The sequence below is a fragment of the Eutrigla gurnardus genome (genome assembly GCF_963514095.1).
Source record: "Eutrigla gurnardus genome assembly, chromosome: 13".
Lineage (NCBI taxonomy): Eukaryota > Metazoa > Chordata > Actinopteri > Perciformes > Triglidae > Eutrigla > Eutrigla gurnardus.
Genome location: NC_139936.1, coordinates 20,848,610 through 20,872,756, shown reverse-complemented (window position 1 = coordinate 20,872,756; position 24,147 = coordinate 20,848,610). Strand labels below are relative to the sequence as shown.

The 24,147-nt window shown below is 40.7% G+C and overlaps 2 protein-coding genes across 6 annotated transcripts in view; both read right to left on the bottom strand.

Annotated features, from left to right (window-relative positions):
• Positions 1-769: 769 nt before the first annotated feature.
• On the bottom strand, positions 770-11,905 carry lrrc74b (leucine rich repeat containing 74B). 4 transcript variants are annotated; one of them, XM_084024565.1, is made up of 10 exons: positions 11,654-11,905; positions 10,786-10,954; positions 10,081-10,223; positions 7,648-7,780; positions 7,164-7,370; positions 5,189-5,298; positions 3,439-3,554; positions 2,921-2,999; positions 1,154-1,249; positions 770-1,069 (listed from the first exon to the last, which is right to left on the bottom strand). In XM_084024565.1, exons 1-10 carry the CDS (start codon positions 11,750-11,752, stop codon positions 953-955), a joined length of 1,269 nt encoding a protein of 422 aa, XP_083880691.1. In that variant the 5' UTR covers positions 11,753-11,905; the 3' UTR covers positions 770-952. The 4 variants fall into 4 exon arrangements, with proteins under 4 accessions (XP_083880691.1, XP_083880692.1, XP_083880694.1 ...); XM_084024566.1 differs by lacking the exon at positions 11,654-11,905 and adding an exon at positions 11,590-11,646; XM_084024567.1 differs by lacking the exon at positions 2,921-2,999 and having other exon boundaries at positions 924-1,069.
• Positions 11,906-14,672: 2,767 nt separating this feature from the next.
• The window catches only part of nos1 (nitric oxide synthase 1 (neuronal)), a gene marked incomplete at both ends in the record, with an annotated part of 37,022 nt that continues 27,547 nt past the window's right edge, over positions 14,673-24,147 (bottom strand). Inside the window, 10 exons of one of the 2 annotated variants that reach the window (XM_084024818.1) lie at positions 14,673-15,164; positions 17,120-17,238; positions 17,898-18,092; positions 18,616-18,764; positions 18,949-19,070; positions 19,866-19,953; positions 21,018-21,228; positions 22,425-22,594; positions 23,348-23,541; positions 23,734-23,812. In XM_084024818.1, the coding sequence (XP_083880944.1) occupies positions 15,149-15,164; positions 17,120-17,238; positions 17,898-18,092; positions 18,616-18,764; positions 18,949-19,070; positions 19,866-19,953; positions 21,018-21,228; positions 22,425-22,594; positions 23,348-23,541; positions 23,734-23,812 (1,343 nt within the window). Of the gene's footprint in view, positions 15,165-17,115; positions 17,239-17,897; positions 18,093-18,615; positions 18,765-18,948; positions 19,071-19,865; positions 19,954-21,017; positions 21,229-22,424; positions 22,595-23,347; positions 23,542-23,733; positions 23,813-24,147 lie in introns of those variants that run through there. The other variant, XM_084024819.1, reaches the window with a different exon arrangement.

Sequence of the window (24,147 nt, the reverse complement as noted above, 5' to 3'; positions counted from 1 at the left end):
AGAGTTTAGTATGCTATACCCATATTAACATTATGATAGTCTCATTATATGGGATAGCTTCTCTCAGAGACTCATTATTACTAAATCACACAGAATGTATTATCTGAATTGTTGTAACTATCATTTTTCAGTTGGCCCATCTGCTGATATTTTTTATTATGATGCTATTTTATTTTTAATGAACAAGTAATGATAAAACATGCAGAAAATCCTTCTCCTTAGCCATGTAGTTGCATAAAATATAAAACTAAAGTATCAGCATTACACTGAAATATATATATATATATATATAATTTGTATACAAATAATGAATATGCTCTGCATTGTTTTTAAATCATATAAAAATAAAATATTTTTGGGGTGTATGTGGGAGGGACACATGTCTCCAAATGACAGCTACTGTATCTAACTTGTCCTGCTGCACACATGTCTCTTATCTAACAGTGGATCATTCTTTCAAAGCTGGTTTCTCTCTATTAGACTCGTCATGCAGTACTTAAATCCTTTTTGTGCAACCCACTTTCACTTCTTTTCATACACAATGCGGCGCTCTCTGATCCTCTCCATCATTCTACCCACTGACATTATATAACATCAAGTCAGATCATACCTAAAAAGAACCATACTGAATACCTGTATTGTATGCCTGAATTCAATGACTTTAACAACACTATATTCCAAGCACAGACACATGCAGGACTATTTGTATTAGAAAATGAAAAAAATAAATAAAGAAATAATAATCCTTATTTCAAATGTATTGGGTATTTAACACATTTTATTTGCTATCAACACATTTAATTCAGATGAATACGTTCTCATTGCTCTCTCTTTAAAAGTGATATCCTTTCATGCATCAATCCTTTGGTTCATCTGTCGATAAAAAAGGTCCACGGGGAAGACGCATTTGATCTTTTTTGGCATAAAAGTAGAGCAATTACAGTAACACTTTTCAAGCTTTTGCCTTTCTGAATGCGCCAATTCTGCCCCCATGATTTACTGTAAGTGCAGGGAATATTTCTTTCACGGCCGTATGCAAATCTTCAAAATCCTGGTTCACTGCGATGTCCTAGAGAGAGTGATGCAGGAAAGCGAATGAATACATTTGAAAAGCACAGAAAGTCTCATAAAGGGTGGACCATATTTGAGTTACCGAAAAGTCCATCGTCTCCATGGCTGAAGCTGGGTTTTCCTGTACAGACTTGAGGATCCCATAGCACCCAGCACTCTGGATGGGGTTCCTCCCCATCTGGTCGAAGACAAACATTAGAAATGTAAGAATATGACAAGGGGTCTTTACTGAAGTTAAAACGATGAAATAAGTTGTTAAGCCGTATTCAAATTGATTCTCTCTCCTTACTTAACCTCAAAAGCCATTTTTAAAGGAATAGTTCAGCATTTTGGGAGACATACTTATTGGCTTTCTAGCAGGGAGTTAATAGTTAAAGCTACAGCCAGCAGAAGCTTAGTTTATCACAACGACAGGGAAAAGGGGAATAAAGTTGGCCTCACTTTGCCCAGCTGAAACACAATCCACCCAACAGCACATCTGAAGCTCACAAATAACACATTGCATTTCCTTCATTTAGTGCAAAAAAGACAATTCACCATTTTAGAGGGATTATATACCGGCCCATTATGGGGCTTAACTTCTTGGAGTCTTCACCGGTTGCCTGGCAACTGATAAGAACCAAGAAATAGTCCGACACATTAACGTTTTACAGTTCTATTTTTACGGATTAAAAAAATGTAATATAACCTACTAGTGAACTTTAGAAGTGGACTTTCTAGCTGTAACAGAACCAACAGTTTGCCCTCAAAGGGGGCCCGCAGGGCCGAGGTAGTTTTTTGTAAGCCGGCCTCAGAAGTTAGCATCACACTGGTAGCTTCATATTCAGAGACATTAGAATGGAACTGATCTTCTCTTTGTTGTGGAAAAATGAATCTGCCCAATAAAGATCAACAACCAGGATCAGCTTTTTCTCCGAGGTTTATTCGACAAAGTATTTTCGTCTGCAGAGGAAAATAATGTTCACCCCTGCCTTCTGATGCAAAGGTTCAGAGTCAGCAGGAACGACCCTGAGTCTAACAGCAATCTCCCTTTTAAGGAGGAGGAATCATACCGTAGACAAAAGACGGTTCATGTCCTATCTTACAAACACAAGATGTACAGACAAAGACAAGATGTACAGAACACAGATATCATTGTTCTCTGAAATGATCTTATGTCCTGGGGCACTCATGCTCGTATCACCTACACACAGGCATTCATTTTAGTCATAGCATAACAGTTGAGAAGAGGAGATGCGGATCAACGTCTGGCCTGACAAAGATTCGGATTATAAATTACAAACATCCAAAATTCCCATAACATCTTCTAACCTCATGGCAAGTCAGCATGTTTCAGAAAGCAACAAAGCATGTTCCCAGAATGTCAAGCTGTCCAGCTAGCCATTCTCCTAAAATGTCAAACGTTTACTATCCACATCAAATAAAATGAAGACAGAAGACTAGATGCAGGAGAAAAAGCAACAAAAAAGTGACAACAATTTTAATGCAAATTGGAACGTGTTTTTAAACTTTGACACTTTTCAATAACTAATGATATTTTTAAATGTTGAACTGCCTAAATACGGCAGTGTATCGTTCAGTATGTTCTCAGATTATTACATTTTAACGCCCCCAAACTCTATTTTCAATTCAGGCATACACATGTAATCAATATTAAATGCTCAGGCTGCTCGGTTTCAATTTAAGTGTTCACCCTTCTATCACTGACTTGTTTCAGGCTGATACGAGTCCCAGAGAACCAGTAGGGCACTGACATCGAAACAAAGTAGTGATCCATTTATTCATCCCATTTTATCCACTGATGCCCCCCATTGTTTTGGAAGCTAGAACCAATCTTTCAACAGCTTACGTTCAGGGATTTGATTGTCTTGTTTACTTTGAGGCCCATGGCCAGGCGCATAGCTCCTTCAGGGGGTATTCGGTTGTTACTGAAACAAATGGAGAGAGCAAAAGAAAAGTGTGTTGGGGTGTGAGGGAAGCAATCATAAAGTGTTATTAATGTTTGTTTGGTTTTTTGTTTGTTTGTTTTTTTTTTAAATAGCGTCATTCATCCATGTAGCACAAATGGAAATTTATGTGGTAAGCTTTGTTTTGCTTGAGAAGTTAAAAAGAGGCTGAAGCAACTGAATTACTTGAACTTTGTTGATGGAAGACGTCACACTTTCAGATTTGTTTGTAAAACTGTGAATCTGGTACAGAAACTTGACCACTTGAGTCTCATAAAGGATAGTTTGTGTTTGGTAGAACATAATATTTGTCATTTGTCATCATTTGTGATTCATGATCTAAACTGAACTTACAACCTTTACCCCTTTGAACTGGGTACAAAACAATCTGATTACCAGATAAGGTAACAAAGGACTGTACCTCACATTCAGCTCCTCCAAAATGGTGTTCTCTTTCAGAGCGTGGCCTAAAGCAATGGCTCCTTCTTTACCGAAGCCATTAAACGACAGATCCACTGCTCGGAGGAAAACGTTACCCTAAAAGAACAAAAAAGAATGAGTTTTTGGGAAAGATTTTGCATAACTTGAACAAGTTATGCAAAGTGATTAACTGTGAACCAAAGGAAGACTTTGATTTACAGAGCAGCAGGAAGGATCCTGATGTAATCAGCCTCTCAGCACCTGAATCAATTACAACTCAGCTGTCTTTACACCATCTCTGCTGCTGTGAGATTCATAATGAATACCTGACCAGCAGGGGGCTGTTTCATAAGCACGTTAGCCAGCCGATTATATACAGTAGAAGTAGTCTTCCTCAGCTACAAATTATCAGCCAACATAACTGAATCAGATTGTTACACTTAATATACAACTTGATGTTTTTTTGTCACCAGAATAGAGCTGCTGAGTCACACCCCTCCCAGTGTGCCGCATGGGATATTATTTCTTAGAAATGATACACGTTAGTCAACGGCGAGAGATAAATAACTACTTGATCCCGTTTTAATTGTACCATGCATTTCACATATGATGTTTGTCCATTAGATGTCCCACATTTTGAATATGAAAAATCATTGCAACCCAATCCACGTAGGCTTTATCTATAAATCGTAAGAAGGGTGATTTTGTGTGCAAATGAGCGTACCGTTTGACTAAAACCATGGACTGGACAGTCTCTTTGGCTAACCGTTTATAACCATACACACTGCTGTGGACCTGTACGAGAATTAATGATAAGTCTTATGTAACGACATCGAGCCGATTGCCTGCATTAATTGCTGCTTGTTCTTTTTGTTTAAAAAAAATAAATAAATTCAACCCTGAGCTGAAAACGCACCTGATACCATTCAGGTTTTTTCTCATTGCGGTTTCTTTTTGCTGGATATCTGATCTGAACATAAAATAGCAGCAGTATACTAGCCTTTCATGTTAGATTAAAGGTATAAGTAGGTTGCCTATGACAATACGGACATTCTGGCTCCCTCGTCTGGTTAAATGGGGTACTGCAGATATAAATGTTAAAAAAACACTAAGGAAGAATTGTGTGACCCAGTCATGGGAAATGACTGCTTTAGCCTACTAACTTTAAATCCTGCTTCTGGAAAACTTAGGTGGCTTTTCCAACAATTTCACCATAACCAATTGACAATTTGCTTTAGAGTTTGGAGGAGAGAGCCTTTTTAACAAAACCAAAATCACAAGAGCAAAGTTGTGAGGAATTGATTTAACTGTTTGTTTATCTGTAAACTCAAAATGTTAGCAATATACTGTATGTCTATGACTAGCGCACTATGTTAGGTTTCTTCCAAAGGCACTACTGTATACTTTAATGTGGTTACATTAGAAAAATACCTGTTCAGAGGTGGAGCAACTCAAATCTAATAGTTGTTAGCAGCCAAAAAGAATCAACAGTCAATAACATATTTAATAAATGATAAGATTGAGGGGTCAACCTGCCACAGCTGTCACTGTAAACGGCATTATGTACCATGCAAATAACTATATTCTAGAATATATCTTGTTCGCTGGTGCATGTACGGTTATTTTAATGCACTTTTGTCTTATTATTTGATGTCAAACTGTCCTGGTCCGACCTGTATCACCTGTAAATCCTCTTTTGTCTTCCACAAGTTCAAAAATAGTGTGCAAACATTAATCTCCCGGTCTATTACCCCGATGCCACTGGCCAACATCACAGCTCCTCTCCCTCGAATGCAGTTCCAGGCCAGATTTAATAATCTCAATCCTGTGTTCTCTGACAGCGATTCTCCCAGGTTTTTGCCTTGAGAAAATAAGAAAAAGAATAATGAAAAAATTAATTCATTCAATCCATTATTTCATTTTAAAGCAAAGAAAATATTGAATATCCTCAGCAAATGAAAACAACTTGTTCAAAACTAATATGAATCATTATTATCAGTCAGTTTGTAAGAAAGTGGTAAGAAAGTATAATAAAAGGTGTAATGAAATATAATATGTATCACTCTCTGTCACAATCTTCCAGTAGATTCCATTGAGATGGTGTGAAGAGAAAGATGTCTATCATCATCTCACCCACAGTTTCACAAGGATAAGAATGTACACAGCACTCAGTGGGTCATAATCACAGAGGGAGACGTGTGATCGAGAGAGCAATAAAACCATAGCATGAATGTCAGAGCTCTCTCTCTCTCTCTCTCTCTCTCTCTCTCTCTCTCTCTCTCTCTCTCTCTCTACTGTATGGATGAGTGCACTCAACCAACCACCACGATGTCCTCTGATATTTCAGGAGGGAAGAAAATAAAATTTAAATATGTGGGGATGAATCATAGCCGCACACATGGCACAATGAGACACAATGGCGTCCCCCTTTCCACAGACAATTATTTTCAACTACCACATCGATGCTCGTTGCATCCTGGTCTGCCATTCTTCCACGAGGAGCCTGTCGCAAAGCTCATCCACATGATTATTGAAAGAGGTTTTAATGATGGCAAAATGTTCTTGACCTTTGAATGCCACAATCTGCCGCTTCCTGCTGTCCTGTGAATGCTACGAGATAAGGCGAATGGTTACCGGTGGTTACCAGTAATCGCATATATTACATTATACTGCACCCATCATAAGTGGTCAGTTTATAGGGCTTTGATGTATATTCACTTATTGAACTACTTGTAGTATTCAAGTGGTATTTCATTCACGTGCAATCAAAAGAACATCTGAGTTTTGGTTTTAAATTATGTCAGTCGGGATAATTAAAAGATGCTAAAGCTAAAGGTGCTCATCTGAAATGTGCTAGGTTTTTCATCTTTTATGAATTTTGGGCAAGTGAAACAAATAATTTAGATCTGAGATGAATTGTAGAATTCTGATGTAAAAAAATTGTTTTTTTTAAATCATGAAAATGACTTCATTTAGAGTCTGACTAATAGTATATGGCCAGACATAAACATTCCCAGTAATCCAACACATCTGTCCACATATTGTTGTGCTTTGAGGGACATCAATGGAAATCTTTTGGACGTGCTTCTAAATTTGTCACAAGAATCTGAAGTTTAAAGGTGCTAAATTTGAAATTCAGAGGATTAATATATATATAAATATTATTATTATAGTAGTGGTAGCGACCTGTCAATCTAAACGTAGCCACACCCTAAAGCATACCCTGCTTTATGGCCTATTTATAACTAAATAAATGAACTAAACATAACATAACAAAAACAATATCTAAATTTACATCATGCTGTATTGAAGAAGACTCGAAAGTAAATATGGTAACCATAAAAAGCTGAAGTAAATAAAGGCTTTTTTTTTAGACTTCTTCTTGCAACCACAAGAGTTGCCCCCTAATGGCTAGTAGAGAGAATGCAAGTTTAAGGCACTTGAGCCTTGGCTTCACATTTCAGAACCAGAGTTTGCCGCCTGGAATTAACCATAACTCCTCTCATTCCTCTTGTCTTTGATGTCCCGTTGTCCTTTTGTCCAGTTGATGCCACAAATCAATTATGGGTCCTGAAGTCCAGTTATCTGTTGCTGCTAATACCCAGTGTAAATCATTAATGTCAACCTCATAAAGATAGGAGCCATGGGTACTATTTCATTCTTTAAAAGGTAAGGCCTCACAGAAAATATGTGACCTTCATTATGCATAACTAATCGCTGTGCTACCTGCACGCTCTCCCAGAGTGTTGTGGCTGAGGTCGAGGTGCTGGAGCTTGGAGTTGGTGATCAGTGCGTGTCCGAGGTCTTCGGCAGACCGGTCTGTGAACTGGTTTCCTGACAGATTGAGGCTCACCAGGTTGCTGTTCTCCCTAAGCATACCGGCAATGGCTCTGGCCCCATAATCCCCGAGATTGTTGTCAGCGAGGTCCACCTCTGGGATTGACACACAATGTGCACAGGTTATGTAAAGCAAAACGAGGATTGTTTAATATAAAGTCACCATGAAGAGCCTGCATGACTCACAGTAGTCATTCTCCATAGAACCAGCCAAGTGTTCACAAACATTAAACATGTATTCCAGATATACATGACATATAATTGGGGTAAGAGTGGGCGTGGGGGGTGGGCACTTTTGCGAGACAAAGGTGAGACAGAGTGAGAGCGAAAGGCAGAGAAAATGTGCGCATGCTTGAGTTCCCTGCAAAACCACCTGTAATGTAACAATTTTCCTTTAACATCTCGGCTATAGCAGCTCCGCCCCTTCCTTCCATCCAATTATCTCGCAGGTTCAGTCTCAGTATTGAAGTGTTGGTTACCAGGGGAACTGCCAGCGCTTTGGTGCCCTGCGAACACACAACCGAAGTGAATTTCTTCCGTTTGTTCCACTGCAGTATATTTTCTTATCTGTATTCCAGTTAAAAAAGAGTAGATGTGCGGATGCAGGTGGGCAGAGAGTGCGAGAGAGAGAGAGAGAGAGAGAGAGAGAGAGAGAGAGAGAGAGAGAGAGAGAGACAGAATATTTGTGTGAGACAAATGAAGCAGAAGCGAGCTGTGTGGAGGCGTGGGTCAGAAATGAAGCTTGCAGAACATGAATATTAGAGTTTCTAGCACGGCTAATGAGAAAGTTGGCTGCATGAAGCCTTATGTTAATTTGATCTTGAAAAAAAAAAGAAGCAGAGCCCCATCAGAGAATATATGTAGTGTGTTTAACACAGGGATGTGAGAAGCCCATCAATCTGTTAGACGTTAAACAAAAAGCTTTGGTAGCTGCACTTGGTGACTTTACTTCCAGTCTGATTGACAGGTGAACACTTTAAAATTCAATATATCTGAATGATGTTACCGAATCTGAAACCTGGGAACCTGGCATTGTTTTGTACACATGCACTTAGTGAGATCCATTAGTTAAATCCAACATGTCGCAATGGTTTTCCTGTTTGGTTCAAACCTGCCAAAAGCTACTTTGCTGATGCGTTTGTACATCTGTATACATGCAAGTGTATATTTTGGGTCTAATGAGAGCTAAAACATGCAGACACACAATATTGACGTTGCGTCTAATGCTCAACAGGTCCAAATAATAAAGCTACTTCTGCGTGGGTTACAAGGTGACCATTTGTGGTCATTTCATATAAAAAATAATTGTATAATAATATAATAATAATATCTCAATAATTGAGATCTGCATTATGAGCTTCAAAATCAATGCCAGCAGCTTTCCCTCTCTTCAAAGGTGTGAAGGACTCTCCAGGCTACGTGTACCGGTAAGATGTACATAATGGACTCCACTTATGCAATTTTATATGTAAAGTGTTCTGCAAAGATATGTAGGTGCATGATCTATTTCCAAGAAGACTGAAAACTCCTTGAAGCTCAGCTGCATTGGCTTTAACACAGCGCTGCCCAGACTTTGTCAGGATCAGTGCAGTCCCCCTAGGGGGGATGTGACTTTGAATTAATGAGTCATTCACTGAACGTAGGTCTGGCCTGATCTGAAATAGTTTAAGAGGGACAAAGAAGTTCAAATATTTGAGGACAAATTCCAACACAGCAGGTTCTATTCGAACACCTTCCCCAGGAGGAAGTGAAGCGGAAATAAGTTGTGAGTGCATGCTGGCATATAATTACACAGCCAACAGTTACATCGTGACATTGTCCTACATTGGTTTCCAGCAATTCAAACAATTATTTTTTGTGGGGAGCACAATTGACACACAGGACTTTCAACCAGGAGACGGCTCTGTCCGTGTAAAACCAAAAGTCAACACGACTCATTCAAATATTCCTCCATAACTTAAAAAAACTGACAAACTATACTTCTCTTAAGCCAAACCATGATGTTTTTACTAAACATACTAAGTCGTTTTGTACGGAGCCCCCCTGGTGACATTGGATTAAAAAAAATAATAACGCGTGGCCACGCATTACTATCTCGTGGCCACGAGTTAATTATTGCAGTCATTTCCATGCAGAGACTGTTGATTGTTAACATGGACAGTTAATTTCATTTTATTTTAATATAGGAATGAATTAATGACATGCGGTTAGGCATGGAGTAATTCTTAGCAAGAGACACTTAATTCGGCTGCTCAAAATGCATGGACTTAAACGCAAGGAATATGCTGATGCCGGGGAAGGGATGCTAGTAATTGGGACTAATCAAGTTTACATATACAGTGGGTCGCAGAGGCGTGTGAACTATACTGTACCTGGCGAATTACTAGCCTAACTAGCCTTACTCGGAGAGTAGCCGGCATGTCCGGCTTCACTTAGACGGAAGCTCCTCCAGCCTGTCATAGCATTATTATTGACATTACAGTTGCCATGACAATAATAACAAAGCTACTCTTGAATACAAAAGCAGACGATAATCGCCTTTATTTATGAATAAGCATCACTGACAGGCAGCTCCATATGGATAACCATTCCGCTACTGAAGGTGAATTATCTCATGGCCACGCGTTATTTATTTTTTTTATCCAATGTCACCAGGGGGGCTCCGTAGTTTTGGATTCCAAATTATAGATTAAAATAATAAAAAAAATGTGTTTGAGTGCAATATATACATACATATTTATATATAAATAAATAAAAAAGACCCTCCCCTTCATTTCCATCCAATCCTAACTTGTGATGAGCGTACCTGAGGCCCCAGACCACGATGCATCATGGACAGCTCGTTATTTTGCATGTGCCGCAGGAAGTAAGAGACAGGCGCCACCTGTAACGCTTCACACGCCTCCATGTAGCACGTCTGCCCCGTCGGGTCATATGCCTCCTCCGTATCTGCAACATGAATAAAGACACGAGCTGTCCGAATTGTTCGTATCAATACCTCTTTGTAAGAGGCGAGACGTGGCCCTTTCCCCTAGAGAAGGACCTTTCTGAGTGTCACATTGAAAACTCCCCCGTGGCCGACTTCGCCCCTGTCAGGGGAGCTCATTCAGATGGTTTTCACTTCTGGTGAAAAGGAAACCTGACACAAAGACATGGATGAAATCATTAAGATGCAGAACAGGGCTTCACATGTGTGGGCAGGCGCACGTAGGAGTTACTGTTTTGTTAGGCTTCTTTTTTCTTTTTTCTTCTTCCCGAGATCATTTAGAGATTGAGGAGATGGAAAGGCAGAAGGGAGAAGATTAACAGATGGGGCGACAGGAGGGCTTCGCTTTATGTTGTGATCAAGCTCAAATTAAGACTCGCTATCAAAACAATTTGGTCAAGCACTGCTGGAGCCTGGTGGGAAATATGACTTGAGAGACGATAACAGCATTAAACGGCTCATTTCAAACACCATTTACCATACAACGCAATAACGTTCCCGTCCTATTAATCTCCCCCTCTTTACCTCCCAGCTCCAAATCTGTGTCGTAGTCCTCATCACAGATCACGCACTCTTTTCCTCCCAGCTCCTCCTCTTCACCCTCCCTTTCACCTCCGTCTAGCACATTTCCATGAGGACGTGAGCGTTGGTCCGTTGGCCCACGCATGTCCACGTCTGTCCGGCTCACTCTTTGCTGAAGGATGAGAAAGTAAGACATCTTGACTCCTCAAAGGCGAGTGAGGAGATCGGCTTGATTAACTACCAGGAGAATTAAACCGATCTCGACACATCAATGTGTCTCTTTGAGCATGTATCCCACTGACCTCCCAGTCTTGGTAACAACTTACTTTCCCTGCTCCTTTCTCCCCACCTCCCTTCAACCGGCTTTCTCCATTCTTCAATCCCTTTATTTCTAAGCCTGTGATGGTAGTGGTAGTGCACAGTCTGAGAGACTTTTTGTGGGGACACAAACAAGGTTTTGCATTTGAAAATGTGCTGATACAGTAGAGTGTGCAGCCTTGTGATAAGACTACATAAAAGAGTAATTGAGAAGGACTTTCAGGGTGAAACTCTCGAGTCCCTTCTGTTGAATAAATCCATGCACGTCCACAGGTCAAAAGAGCCATCTATGAAAATAAAACAGCAGCTCTTTAGCCTCAGACGTGTCTGGAGATGATGATATGGTTAAGAACTCCATTTCTGTTCTCTTAATGTCCTTATTGCAGGACAATAACACGCTCTGGACTCTCTCTCCCTTTTCTATGTCTTAATCAATCCTAGACTTCATGAGAATCTGCCTGAACAGTCCTACGGTCTCAAACTGCCTACCTGCTTGTTCACACTTCCCTTGCTCGAGCATTTGCAGGACTTGGCCGGCTGGTCAGCTTCCTACCTCTCCCAGCTGCAGCGTCTCACTTTCTGCTTCTGCGTCATCGTCTTCCAGTACAGAAGGCAGCACCGTCTCCTTGGCCAACTTCTTCCCATGGACCATGACTTTCGATGCTGAGTGATGGCGATATTGATACTCAGGGAAATATATTTTGCTCCCTCTAAAAAATGTTGCTTGTTTTTGTGTTCAAATATAAGTGCTGTGAGGTGAATTCCATTCAATGCAGTTGACCAGCAGGAAGTGCAGCGTGCGTTCACGCAACCGATCTTGGTCGAGAGGAGGGTCAAACCCTTTGGGCTACTTAGAAAGGCCGCCGCTTCTCTTGTGTCCTTGTGTGTAGTTTGGCCCGGCGTGTTGTGTTGACACGTTTCCATGGCGCCCAAGAGTGCCAACTAACAGAGGAGCAGCACTCGCAGAGGCAGGAAGAGGAGGGGAAGCAAATGGCTTGTTTGCTGCAACTCTGTGTCAACACCAAAATCTGACCTTCAAACTTTAAACGCTGGAGCCTTAAACAAGTAAACCTCTCCAGTCAGTCCGGTATAAACAAGAACAACAAACCAAGCAAATGTGTTGACATGTTCTGTAAATGTTTCTCTTTATTTGTAAGTAAATGCAAAGTCCTTGCAGTTGATGCATTAAAATGGAATATCCTCAATCAATTACAACAAATGTCATTATAGCAGAGGCTGATTGGATCAGAGTTGTTCATAGCAGCAGCGATATGCAAACACAGAAACAGAAACCCCCTCGGGAATGTTTATTTACCGACCAAAGCCCTGTGAGACAGGCCGGACGACCCCACAATACAGTCTCACTGACTGACAGAGCTTTTTAAAAATGTGAAGAGGAGAGAGAGAGAAGATCGCCATGCGTTTATTTGATGCCGCTGCCATTTTATCCTCATACCTAAAGGATACGAGAGACACCGTTGAATAGGCCTTTTTTTGTTCTTTTTAAAATCAAGCAGAATCATAGTGCTCATTTACATAATCAAAATACATTCTTAGAAAAGATCGTAGTGGTACTCTTTCTATTTTATACTTTGTCTTTGAATATATATCTATAGAAGCTATATATAGAAGCTATATCTCGTATCAATTGCTTTCTTCACAACACAGACATTTTCCTCGACAGCTCGCATTCCAATTAAAGTCTGTTTAAACAAATAGGCGACATTCATCCAGAATGAACAACGGTGGGGACATTGAGAATCACCCATTTTCTCCCCGCAGTAAAAAGAAGTTGTTGCAGAAAAAAAAAAAAAAAAAAATGAAACATTCTCGGCAGCTGTGAGGGAAAATCACATTGAAATCCATTAATCATGCGAACAGTTCTCTTTTAATTCTAATCAAAGACAAAGAAAGGGAACAAACAAGACTCAGAAGCTGACAAGGAAAGCCACAGGTTACTGCAGAGTGGGCGATCAATAAACAATGTGGCCCCTGCTAGGATATATTCAAATTACAACCCTGGCTCATTGGAAAGCAGCAATTGACTCCAGCGGCAGTGTGTGACCGCCTCTTGTCCCTGAATGAAAAACTTCACTGGAACGTATTACGACAGAGCTGAGATCAAAACTAAACAGCATGTGTGCAGTTTCCTGTTCCCCAAAACACCATCTGTAAGACTACATTTTCAGGCTTGCGTGACTCAACAAGAGCAACAAATTGCATGCTTATTTTAAAGTCTGACAAGTTTGACAAGGTAACAGGCGACACGCGCCGGACATAAATCATGTTAAATCATACACCTGAGCACATGCATTGTCTTACACCCACTCGTAAAAAGATGTGTTATGACCATTTCTATGGCGCACACACACGCACACACACACAAATATGCACGCACATGCATGCTGATGCTACTGAGCAGGTGTCAGGTCACAGTGAAAGGGTGGCGTGTGAGCTGTAGGGTTGCACACAATCAAGCGGAGAGACAAAAAATGTGCTGTATGTAGGCAGAGGCAGATAATAAATGTAAGGCAAGAGGCAGAGGAGTTATGACGGCGATAAGCGCTCATTTCATGCTCGACGGCCGTCAGATATGATACGGGCAGCGCTGAGTGCTAAAAAATATATTTTTTGCTTCCCTCAATGTTTTGTTTCAAACACTACTCTGGTTTGTCTGCACCGTTAATTACGTCACTGCTGTCGCACAATTAAAACCTGCCAGACCATCCGTAATAAATACAATATTTTTGGGGGAAAAAATACACATTTTAAGCTAATTTGTTGCAATTTAAGTTCCCCTGGTAACAGTGATGCTGCGTATATGGCTAGGGCTTTTATTTTGAATGAATGAAAGGAGACCAATACCTGAAACAGCACCCCCCCCCCACCACCACCACCACCGACGTGACTCAAACTACTGATTAAACACTATCCCTTCACCAACACTATGTTTAGAGACATCGTTTTTCTTTTATTATAGTCAACACATCAATACTAAAATTTGACAACCCTAAAGAAGTTTAAAAGTGTTAAGTGTGAGAGGGTTTTAAATTTAGAGTTTGTACTGACCAAGTTCTGCACATCTCTACGTAGCCCCCCCCCCCCCCCCCTCTTCACGATGATTATATGATTTTACTTTAATTATAGTCAACACATCAATTCTTCAATATTTTCAAATCTGAGCGCACTAAAACAAATTTAAAGATATTTCATCGGTCATTAATTCAACGTAGTTTAAATATGTACGACTGACTCGGGTACAGACGTCTTCCTTAATGGCTGCCCTGCACATTCCTACGCAGCTGCTGTGGGTGGCCAAGCACCAGCTGGGGCACAACATTATGATGTCAGGGAGATAATGGACAGGCCATTATCAAAAGACGGCTGGCAAAGAGGCTGATGCATTTTGATGGATTGCCGGCGAGGAGCTAGATAATGTCTTACTTGAGGCTGTGTCAGAATCGCTGTTTTCATAATTGGGCGACCCGCAACACGCTCAATGTGTCTTTCAGTTGTTCTATCTGCATGCCTGTACATCTTTCAAATAGCTCTCTTTTTTAAAAACAACAACAAAAAAACACACAAAAAAATCCCCAGCCCAAATAGCTTTGATGAGTCCGGATTCTTTTCTGAAACGCCAAGTCGACTCAACTCTTCAGAAACGAATGTGCCGTTTTCCTCAAATATAAAACCTCAATAAAAGTCTTTTCACTGTAACAATAACACAGAGTATATTATATTTCTTGAGTATATTCTTGTCTTGGTCATGCATTCACAATGAGGCAGGTCATTACAATAGGTGCACACATTATGAATCGAAATGATCAATTTATAACTTTTGGAAGTATCATCAACGAGAGAACAGAACATTTCCAACTTGCTACAGACAAAATCGCAGAGCCCAAAAGAAATATTAAAGTGGTATAAAAAAAGAAGAAGAAAGAAACACTTTTTTTTTACAGTACAAAAATTGGCACAGTATTTTTTTAACCAGCGTAGCTGTGTCCTTCAGACTGGTTGTTGTCAGAAAGCCCCCCGACTCACAGACCTATGAGCAGAAAACCCTGAGAGGGAAGACAGAAGGACAGACAGAGAGACAGACAGAGGGAGCAACAGAGACATGGAAATAGAGATGTTACAGTCATTACTCATCCAGCGAACAGGGGCTTTGATGGCCAAATGTGAAATTCAAGTGACAATCCACACAGGAGCCATCGTCTGTGATGCATTATGTTGGTGCTTAATGAGCCATAGTGGATATGTAGGGCCCTTGTTTTGCTCTCATGGCAAGGGTACATGAAGTGTTTAATCTTCAATGTGCACGATTGGTGACGGAAACAAAAACAGAAATGGAACAGACCCACTCGCTTTCACTCTAATCCTGTTAGTTTAAAGGCCCTTCTCCGTGGGTTTCTATGGTTACCCACTCTGTTATCATCTGAAATGAGGGGTGATAACTCATCGGCGTCACCAAAAAACTACAGGTTGCAGATCGGAGTTGGGCAACCGTTTCTCAGAGATAAAGCTGCTTGTAATCTCACTGATTGAGATGGATCTCAGTGGGATGCGCCAAAACACTTTTCTTCTAAAATATGAGCGAACCATCTGGCACATTTGAGTGGCAGGGAAAGGAAAAAAAGAAAAAAGAAAAAAAAGAAAAAACTAAACATGAATAAAAAAGGAAAGGCATCATAGATCTTAAGCATCCCACACAGCTCGGCGGTGTTGCAGACGAGTCAAGTGAGTGATCCTGGTTTCATGTTGTGTTGCGTGTACACTCTAGAGATTACCATGCTTCATAAAATCCACTCAAAGACAAAGACTGACAATGAACCGATGAAGCAGGGAATACATTATATGTGAATGAAGGAAGGACTAAATGAATGTGGGTTGTTCTCTGGTTTCGTTTGGTGAATGAGATGCTATTTTTAAAAAAGGAGGCTCATTTTTCGGTTCACATTTGTATTTTGGGTTTCTACTATAATACGTTTACATGCTTTAATGTAAAAAAAAGTGGTTTAGGTTTGGTGTGAAGCTGTTAACAAAGTTAGCTTCATAATTCAAGGTGAGCTTTACAGTGTTAAAGTCATCTTAGTAGCTAAGAGATGGCAGCCACGGCCCATAGCTGCTTTATAGTCTATTTGACTCTAATTGGACCATCATTTATTAAATGAACATCATGCTGTACTGAAGAAGAATTGAAACTCAGACCACAAACTCATGTTTACGGTCTTTACTGAGGTAATAAATCAAGTGAGACGTAGGTTCATTTTTCACGTTATTATACACTAATGAAAACGTAGCTATGCATATTAAATTCCATGTCTGCCAACACAAAGTAAATCACACTGTGCCTTTAAAGTTCCACTGAAATGAAAATTAGAGCGCCTGTAGTACGGTGACGTATTACCCAGTGAAACAGAATATTTGAGCAGCGTACAGTTAGGATGGGGATATATATCAAATTCAGTCATTAGATTGGACTGCTACGGAGTAGGCGGGCTTAGAATGACAATATTGCATACATTGTTAAAAAGGTACACAATAAGACCGAGGATGTGATTTTAAAGGGATTAAAATGCATCTTTGGTTTCTGAAAAGGACTGTGGGCATTTCTCCATGGATTGAGCTTCATCATCAAAAAAAGACAAAAAAAGGGGAAACATACTTTCTACTGTATGATCCCATTCAGTAGAAAGTCAGACAACCAATGAAACTGATCACTTGACCAACCAATCGTGGCAATGTATCCCAAGAAGTACAAGAAGAATATGAACAGAAATTAATGCTGATATTTATGAGGATCGTCCTTTTTGTGGTGACCCTCTGGCCTTTCTTTTAACCCCATCACCCAAAACATCCATATTTAGGCATGGCACGTCAAATCTCCTGGGCAGGTTATGATAACATTTCACTGCTAAAATGTTAACACTGCCTCCAGGATATATACTGCTAAGAATATTGCACATCCTAATAGAAAACGGGTGATGCTGAAAATTAAAAAATGCAAACCACTTACTCATCGGAGTCCTTTTTGCTTTCCTCAATGTAGGCTATGGACTCAGAGCGAAGCCGGTTGGTGACCTCATAGGTGCGCAGGGTGACCCCAAAGATGTCCTCATGGTAGCGGTTCTCATCCTGAAAGTAAACAGAGGATATTGTTTATCAGTGGATGATGGGTCTATTTTAAAAGAAACTGAAAAAAATAAGAGACAAAAACAGCCAGAATGGCCTTCTTCTCTCAGAGCATGCGATTAAAATACATAATTATTTTGGTGTGTGTGTGTCTCTGTGTGTGTTTTAGATTTCTTTAGACTTTACATTATGATTAAGCATTTGTGGATGAACAGTAAACTGACTGTGCTTACATGCCTGCAGCCGTTGCGTTTGACAGATTCACTGAAGCGTGCTGGAAAACAACTCCATTTGTATTCAACACAGGTAAGTGTATTAATAGTGGGCTTGGTGACACGTGTCATTCTTCTTTTTATAGCCTTTTTACCCTCCAGTTCACAAATGAGAAGAACCCAGTGGGGGAGTCTTTTAACCTTCATTTTCACAGGAAACACTAACTCAACACGCCTTCTGTCTTTCAGCTACATGCATTCATGTGAAGAAGTTGCCCCGTAGAACCTTGCCTGCTCAACTGGGTGTTGATCGCATTGCTCAAGGGCACCTCTATGGTGGAGGGCGCTTCATATTGGCTATTTTCATGTCTACATCGAGGATTCAAACTTTTGATACGTTTTTTTTTTAAATGGTGAACAACATGGGTCCTCTCTCTTCCTCTTTCTTACCCGCAGCTTGCTGATGAAGAAGCCAGCATCCTCCAGCGTCATGTTGGCCTGCTGCTTGAAGATTTGCTGCACAGTCTTGAGCACATCCCCTGCCATTGTCACATCCCCACACACGTAGATGTGTCCTCCCTCCTCCCTCAGGCACTGGTACACCGTCTCCGACAGCTGCTCGCGCAGTACATCCTGTACATATTTCTGACAGAGCGGCAGAGGAGGAATGATGAGTGTGCATGGAGAAGTCAAGTGTGAGGAAACATAGGAAAGGAAACAATGTGGAAAAAGCCACAGACTGAAAGGGAACAAAGTAAAAATGAAGAAGAATTGTCAAACTGCAATGTGAAAGATTGAATGATGTTTCTACACTCAGTATCTTCATTTTGTTCTTCTTAAGCTCAGACATTGAACATCTTTGCTATAACAAACAGAACAGTAAAAAAAACAAGAATTATTCTGAAAAGAAAAGGAAGAAGGGACAAAAACAGGACTTAGAGGACAACAAAAAACAACCAAGCTAACAACTGTACCTGAACAACAAATGTAGAAAATCATTAAATGGAAACACATGATTTCAAATGGAGTGGGCTTACTCTTGAATATAACCACAGCAGCTTTTATTCAGCCCTTTCTGTAGTTTGTGCTTTTATTCCAAACCCACTCAGACGTTCAATAAAAGATGTGACAAAGTGACTCACTCACAGCGACAGTTTAGTGCTCGTACCTTTGGTTTGTCGGGTTCTCTGGAATAGGCTGTGTAGAGCTCCTTGAAGACTTCCTTGTTCTTGGCCTGGATGGTCTCCTCCTTGTAGATGTGGTCCATCTCAGACTGCCGACAACCGAACACCAGGATCATGGGGCACGGCTCAATTCCTAAAAAGGTGACAGGAAGAGTTACCTCGCTGCTCTGAATGGATAAGGAAATGTATCAGCTTGTCCTGGTTATTCTTATGATCAGACATTAAGTTGAATACTGCCCAATCAACTGCAACTACTCTATTTAAGGTAGAAATAAATCCACTCTAAGCAATGACATTAAAAAAAGAAAAAAACCAACCATCATGTTCAAGGTCATATAGTCTCTGTTGCCAGAAGCTTCTGAATGGAGCGATACCTGTTCCTGGACCCACCAGGATACAAGGTGCCTGCTTGTCTTTGGGAAGTCGGAATGATGGAGCACTAAAGCAATGCAAGAGACAAAATAAATACATGATGAAAGAATGTAAGTGACAAAAAAGCTTGAGAAATGTTACATTTTGGGGGAAATGCCTAGCTCATTTGGTTTCTTGCCACAAGTTAGATGAGAAGATTTATAATCCATTTGTGTCTAAATAAAAAGCTGGCTTAGTACAAAGACTGGAAACAGCTACGCTGACATAAAACTCCTACCAGAAGCTCACTAATCAACACATTATGCTTTGTTAATTTAGTGTAAAAATGACAAATCACTGTTTTATGGGGGTTATGTGGGAATATTTCTTAGTACGCAACCAGTGGAATCTCCAGGAAGTTAGTATAGTCTGACCCATAACCACCACCACCCTCTTTTGACGCATACTTCCACGGTGAATAGAGAATAAAAAAAATAAGTGCAAGTCCCCTTGATGAAATTAAGTAAATCCGGGGGCAAGTTTGACAACAGCAAAATTACATGCGAGGAGAACAAAGTTTTCTTCAAGAATTCGAGGTAACACAGGGTGTGTAATTGATATACAAATGGCCGTTCCTTTCAGCTTTTTAATTAGTTAGCTTTGGTATTTGTTACCTTTGGACAGTTCCTAGTCTTTGTGCTAAGCTATGCTTGCTAGCTGCTGGTTCTAGCTTCATATTTAGCATGCAGACATGCAAGCGCTTGATATTTGGCAAGAAAGGCTGATTAGCTTATTTCCCCAAGATGTCAAACTTTTCCTGCCACAATACTGTTTCGTGACATTCAATGCAATTCCGGCGTAAAAAAAATGCTGCGATATTTACCCTCGGACAAAACACGGCACCATCTCCCCCTTCTCTATCCTGTTGAGCCATGATGAACACACTCCGTGGTGGATAGGTCCCTCTCCATCTGAAAGGGATGAGTATTACCAAGCAGGCACTTTACCTTTTTCTCTTCACCTCCCACTCTCTTTACACAAACTAACAAGAGTGGCCCTAACACGTTTTCCATTCCAAAGCTAGCGGCCGTTTCTCTCCCTCTCTCCAAAGGGAAATTACAAGAAGTTAACCTTTGCCTTTAAAACAGAGCAATGTTTGCACAAAAACACATTGGACATGAGTGAACATAACAGTATCTGGTAATACTTGACGAAAGTATGATGAAAGTATAGATACTAATTGCAAAGGTGGATAATATCCTTGTGATATACCAGGCACTAATACCTCAATAGAAATGTGAATAGCTAATGCATGTTATATACCGCCAGACAGACAGTAGGCCTATCTACCTGCAGTCTGTCAGTCAGCAGAAACCCTGGAGGTGTTTCTAGATCTACGTTCCCTGTAATTATAGTCGTGAACCGGTTGCCCAATAAGCAGACTGGTTTTCCAAGATAAGAGGAATCTTTTCACCTTCGAGTCTTTGCAACTGCACAGTGCCTTAAATGGCATTAACTGAACTATATATTATATATATATATATATATAAATAAAAAGGAGATGCACCCTTTGATACGTTTGGAGTAACAACTTTCCGCTACATTGAAACCACATGAAATCACAGAGTTTATTTTCCTTGAAATGTCAAGAAGGTGTCCTTACAAAATGCCAGAAAATTTAAATTGCCACCTTGCACTTGTATGCCTCTGCCAACCAGTCATGTTGCACTTCACATCGTCTGCCCAAAATCACTTCACCAATTTATTCTATGAAATATTTGTGTGAAGATGTGAATTCTTGAGTTATGGACAAACACGTGTTTTCTGAAATTTAACCACTTCATCCTTGAGTCCAGGAGGGCCTCTGTGTCAATATTTCAAAAATAATCTCTGAAGGCTATTCCTTGACAAGCATAATGGGAGCATGAAAGTGTATCCCCTCTGTCAGAAAATACCAAAGCACCTGCATCTAAAAAATCCTTGGAGAGACATTAACTAATGTTTACAGAGGCCCAAATGGCCAGTAGGACCTCACCTCTGGCCCGGTAGGAGACAACAGCGACGGTGAGGTGGATCTCTCCGGGGTGCAGGTCTGGAGAGGAGCTGATGGAGTAGTAGCGAGGCTGCAGCGGGGGCAGCTGGGTGAGCAGCAGAGTGGAGGGCATCTGGATGGAGGGGAACTCCTCCAGCACCTCCACCAGCGTCGGATTATTGTACCACTTCCACTCCTCGTACTCCTGCAAGCCCTGGAATGTCACAGAGAAAGACGAGGTGGGATTAAAAAAAAGGTACAGGTGGATTTTTATCCGATTTCATTTCTGCCTCGGTGTGATCTGCCAACGTGTGTGACTGCAGAGCAGGAGGCAGCAACAAGCAGAGCCATTCTTCCATTCACTGCCCAACTGTTTGTGTGTGTCATCACTGACATTTGGATGAGAGCTCTGCCACCATGCTAAAAAAAACTCAACTTTGATACGTTCCCAACTTTTGCTTTGTCCTCAAGCTGCTAATAAGCGACAGTGCCCATGAAGAAGCCCGGTGTGGTTTGCATGCTGGGCCTGAAGCACTGTTTGAAGAGCTGTACGCTCAATTAGCTCAATTTTAAGTACTTTTGGGCTTGTTTTTTCCCCCTTTGCAGCCTTGATACACAGATGGGGCTGTGGGGATTTTCAGGGACTGATATGGTAGGAACGGATATCGTTCATGAATTTTCATTCATGATTCCTTCTTTTTGTGAAATGAACACAATAATAAAACAAACACGACAGCGTGATTGTTCTCTACTGCTTGTTATGAGGGGAAAATAGATAAAGTCTGAGAAACCCCGCTTAAGTATTGAAAGGAGCGTGAAATTCAGGCCGTATAAAAATAAATATGATCTGCATTGCTGATTCTACATTTCTTTTTCTGAATCCAGAAGCCTTCCATCTTCCCCCCTTGCTTTGGTGACAATGATTTGATGTATGAGCGCATGAGTCACTGCTTGGCCTCAGCCAGCCTTTTCCGCACATTGACAAAAATGGAGAGTGAATTTGTGGGAGGCACTGTAAGGGAGGAATGGCTCTGGCTCTTTAGTTTGGCGCCAGCTCACTCCTGCTGTACATATTTCCCTCATTGCAAAGTGCATCAAATTGTTTTTCAGACACAGATAACTCGCTCATATTTAAATGGCAAACACGATGAATGTGTTGGTATTTGTTGCGCCTAAACACATGTTTTATAGAACTAGAGCGTGTACTAATAGAAAGTGAAAAAAAATACATCTGCATACATTTGGCTCCAAATTGCAAAAAAAGACGATGTATTTTTGGATATAGCCTCTGCACATACATCGCAAATCCCTGACGTGTCTAGTCACAAACCAAAGTAAGCGCTCAGCGCAGCACAAGCAGCAGCTCAATAATTCTAAAGGTCAGTGTAAGCTGTAACACTTTGAATTTACCTTACTGAGGACTTCTAGTTTCTTTTTCTGTTTGTCGTTGGTTGCCAGAGCAGCGAACTGCTGCAGCAGCACGGGGCTCGGTGGGGTGGTGATGTCCAGGAAGTACTGGAAGGCTTGGTAGATGGTGCAGGGAGGGATACGAGTCTCATTTGTCCAGTTACTGATTACACCTGCAAGAAAAGAAGACGGTTAAAAGAGCGGATTAAATGTGAAACATGAAAAGGGAATACTCATGGAAATAAATACACAGATAACTATCCCACATCTCCTATGCAGCATTTTAGCTTCTTTCAGCTTTTTGTTTTGTTTTTCCAGCCTTCAAACTTGTATCAACCCCATTCAACCCCATTCCCAGCTGCAACAGGCAGCAGTTGTAATCACACATCAGTATATACAGTCAATCAATTGCAGTAAAACAGTTTTAGATGCATCGTATGATGAATTATAATCATAATATTACAGTGTATTATAAAACCATTTTTTAAAAAAGGTGCTCAAATTGAAATTCGGAGCATTCATTTAGCAGCAAACAACACTTCTCTATGTACTGGCTCAGCTGTTGCCACGTTGATTGCTCAGTCAATTATAAATTTGCTCTGTATTTGGAATTCAGCCCCCTTTAGTCCATCTTTTAGTAAGACAGGTGAACGCATTTTACAGAGGAAGGCAGGAAGTGTAATATGCCATCCCGGAAATTGATTTTATGAGTCATGGTAGAGCTTGATTAACCTCACATACTGTGTATATGAAACACCTTGCTTCACAGACACAGTGAAAATCACACTTAAAGTCGCTCCACTGAAATGTTTGTCTTGGTGTTGTCTGTTGAGGCAAGCGAGACTTTTTATTCACGCCTTCATTTTGACATCCCAGTTGCAAACGTACCACATTCATAAAGCAGCAGGGCTAATAGCATCACTCACCTAGGGCAGTGTTCCTCTCCTCCAGGAACTCCACTTTCACAATTTGATTGACAGGTGGCGCATCCTCCAGTTTATCTATGAGAGCCGTTACCAGGTCCTCGTGGTTGCCAGCGAAGATGCCTAGATGGTCGCCGGGCTGGTAGCTCAGCTTGTCGTGGTTGTTTGTGTGAAGCCGCACGAATATGGTGGAGCGACTGTAAAAGTGATCAGATTCAGGGGAACAAGGCAAAGGACATTTTCAATCTGGTCCCACACCACAGTTAACCGAATGAGGGAGTTGGACACCACAAGAATCCATTAGATCAGGTTAACATTTCACAAGTGTACCAAAAAAGACAAATATGTTATATATTATATATTATTCTGTTTCACGTATCATCACTTACTTGGATTTGGGAGATTGCAAGTTTTGAGATTCGAGCATCTTTGCTCCAAAAACCTTCTTCTTGTGAATACTGTGCAAAGCTGTTGGCAAGAGAGAAACATAACAATATAAATAGAAGTTGCTTGTTAGACTGTGTTTCTCTACTCAAATGTAGACAACACAATAAACATAATGTATATCAATGAAGGTAGGCTAAATAACAGAAACACTCTGTATAATGCAACACAGTTGCATCTGCCAACATGGCCAAATCTCAGCTCCAGGTGATATAATGGATGAGTCACTGCTCTTGATCAATCACCTTGATGATAACACCCCTCTGCAGAGATAATATCACTTTGACTTGCGCTTCTTATAAGCACTTATTTTCTCCTTTTAGATCAAGACGCCATCAACGGTCCATTACTCGGCTCCT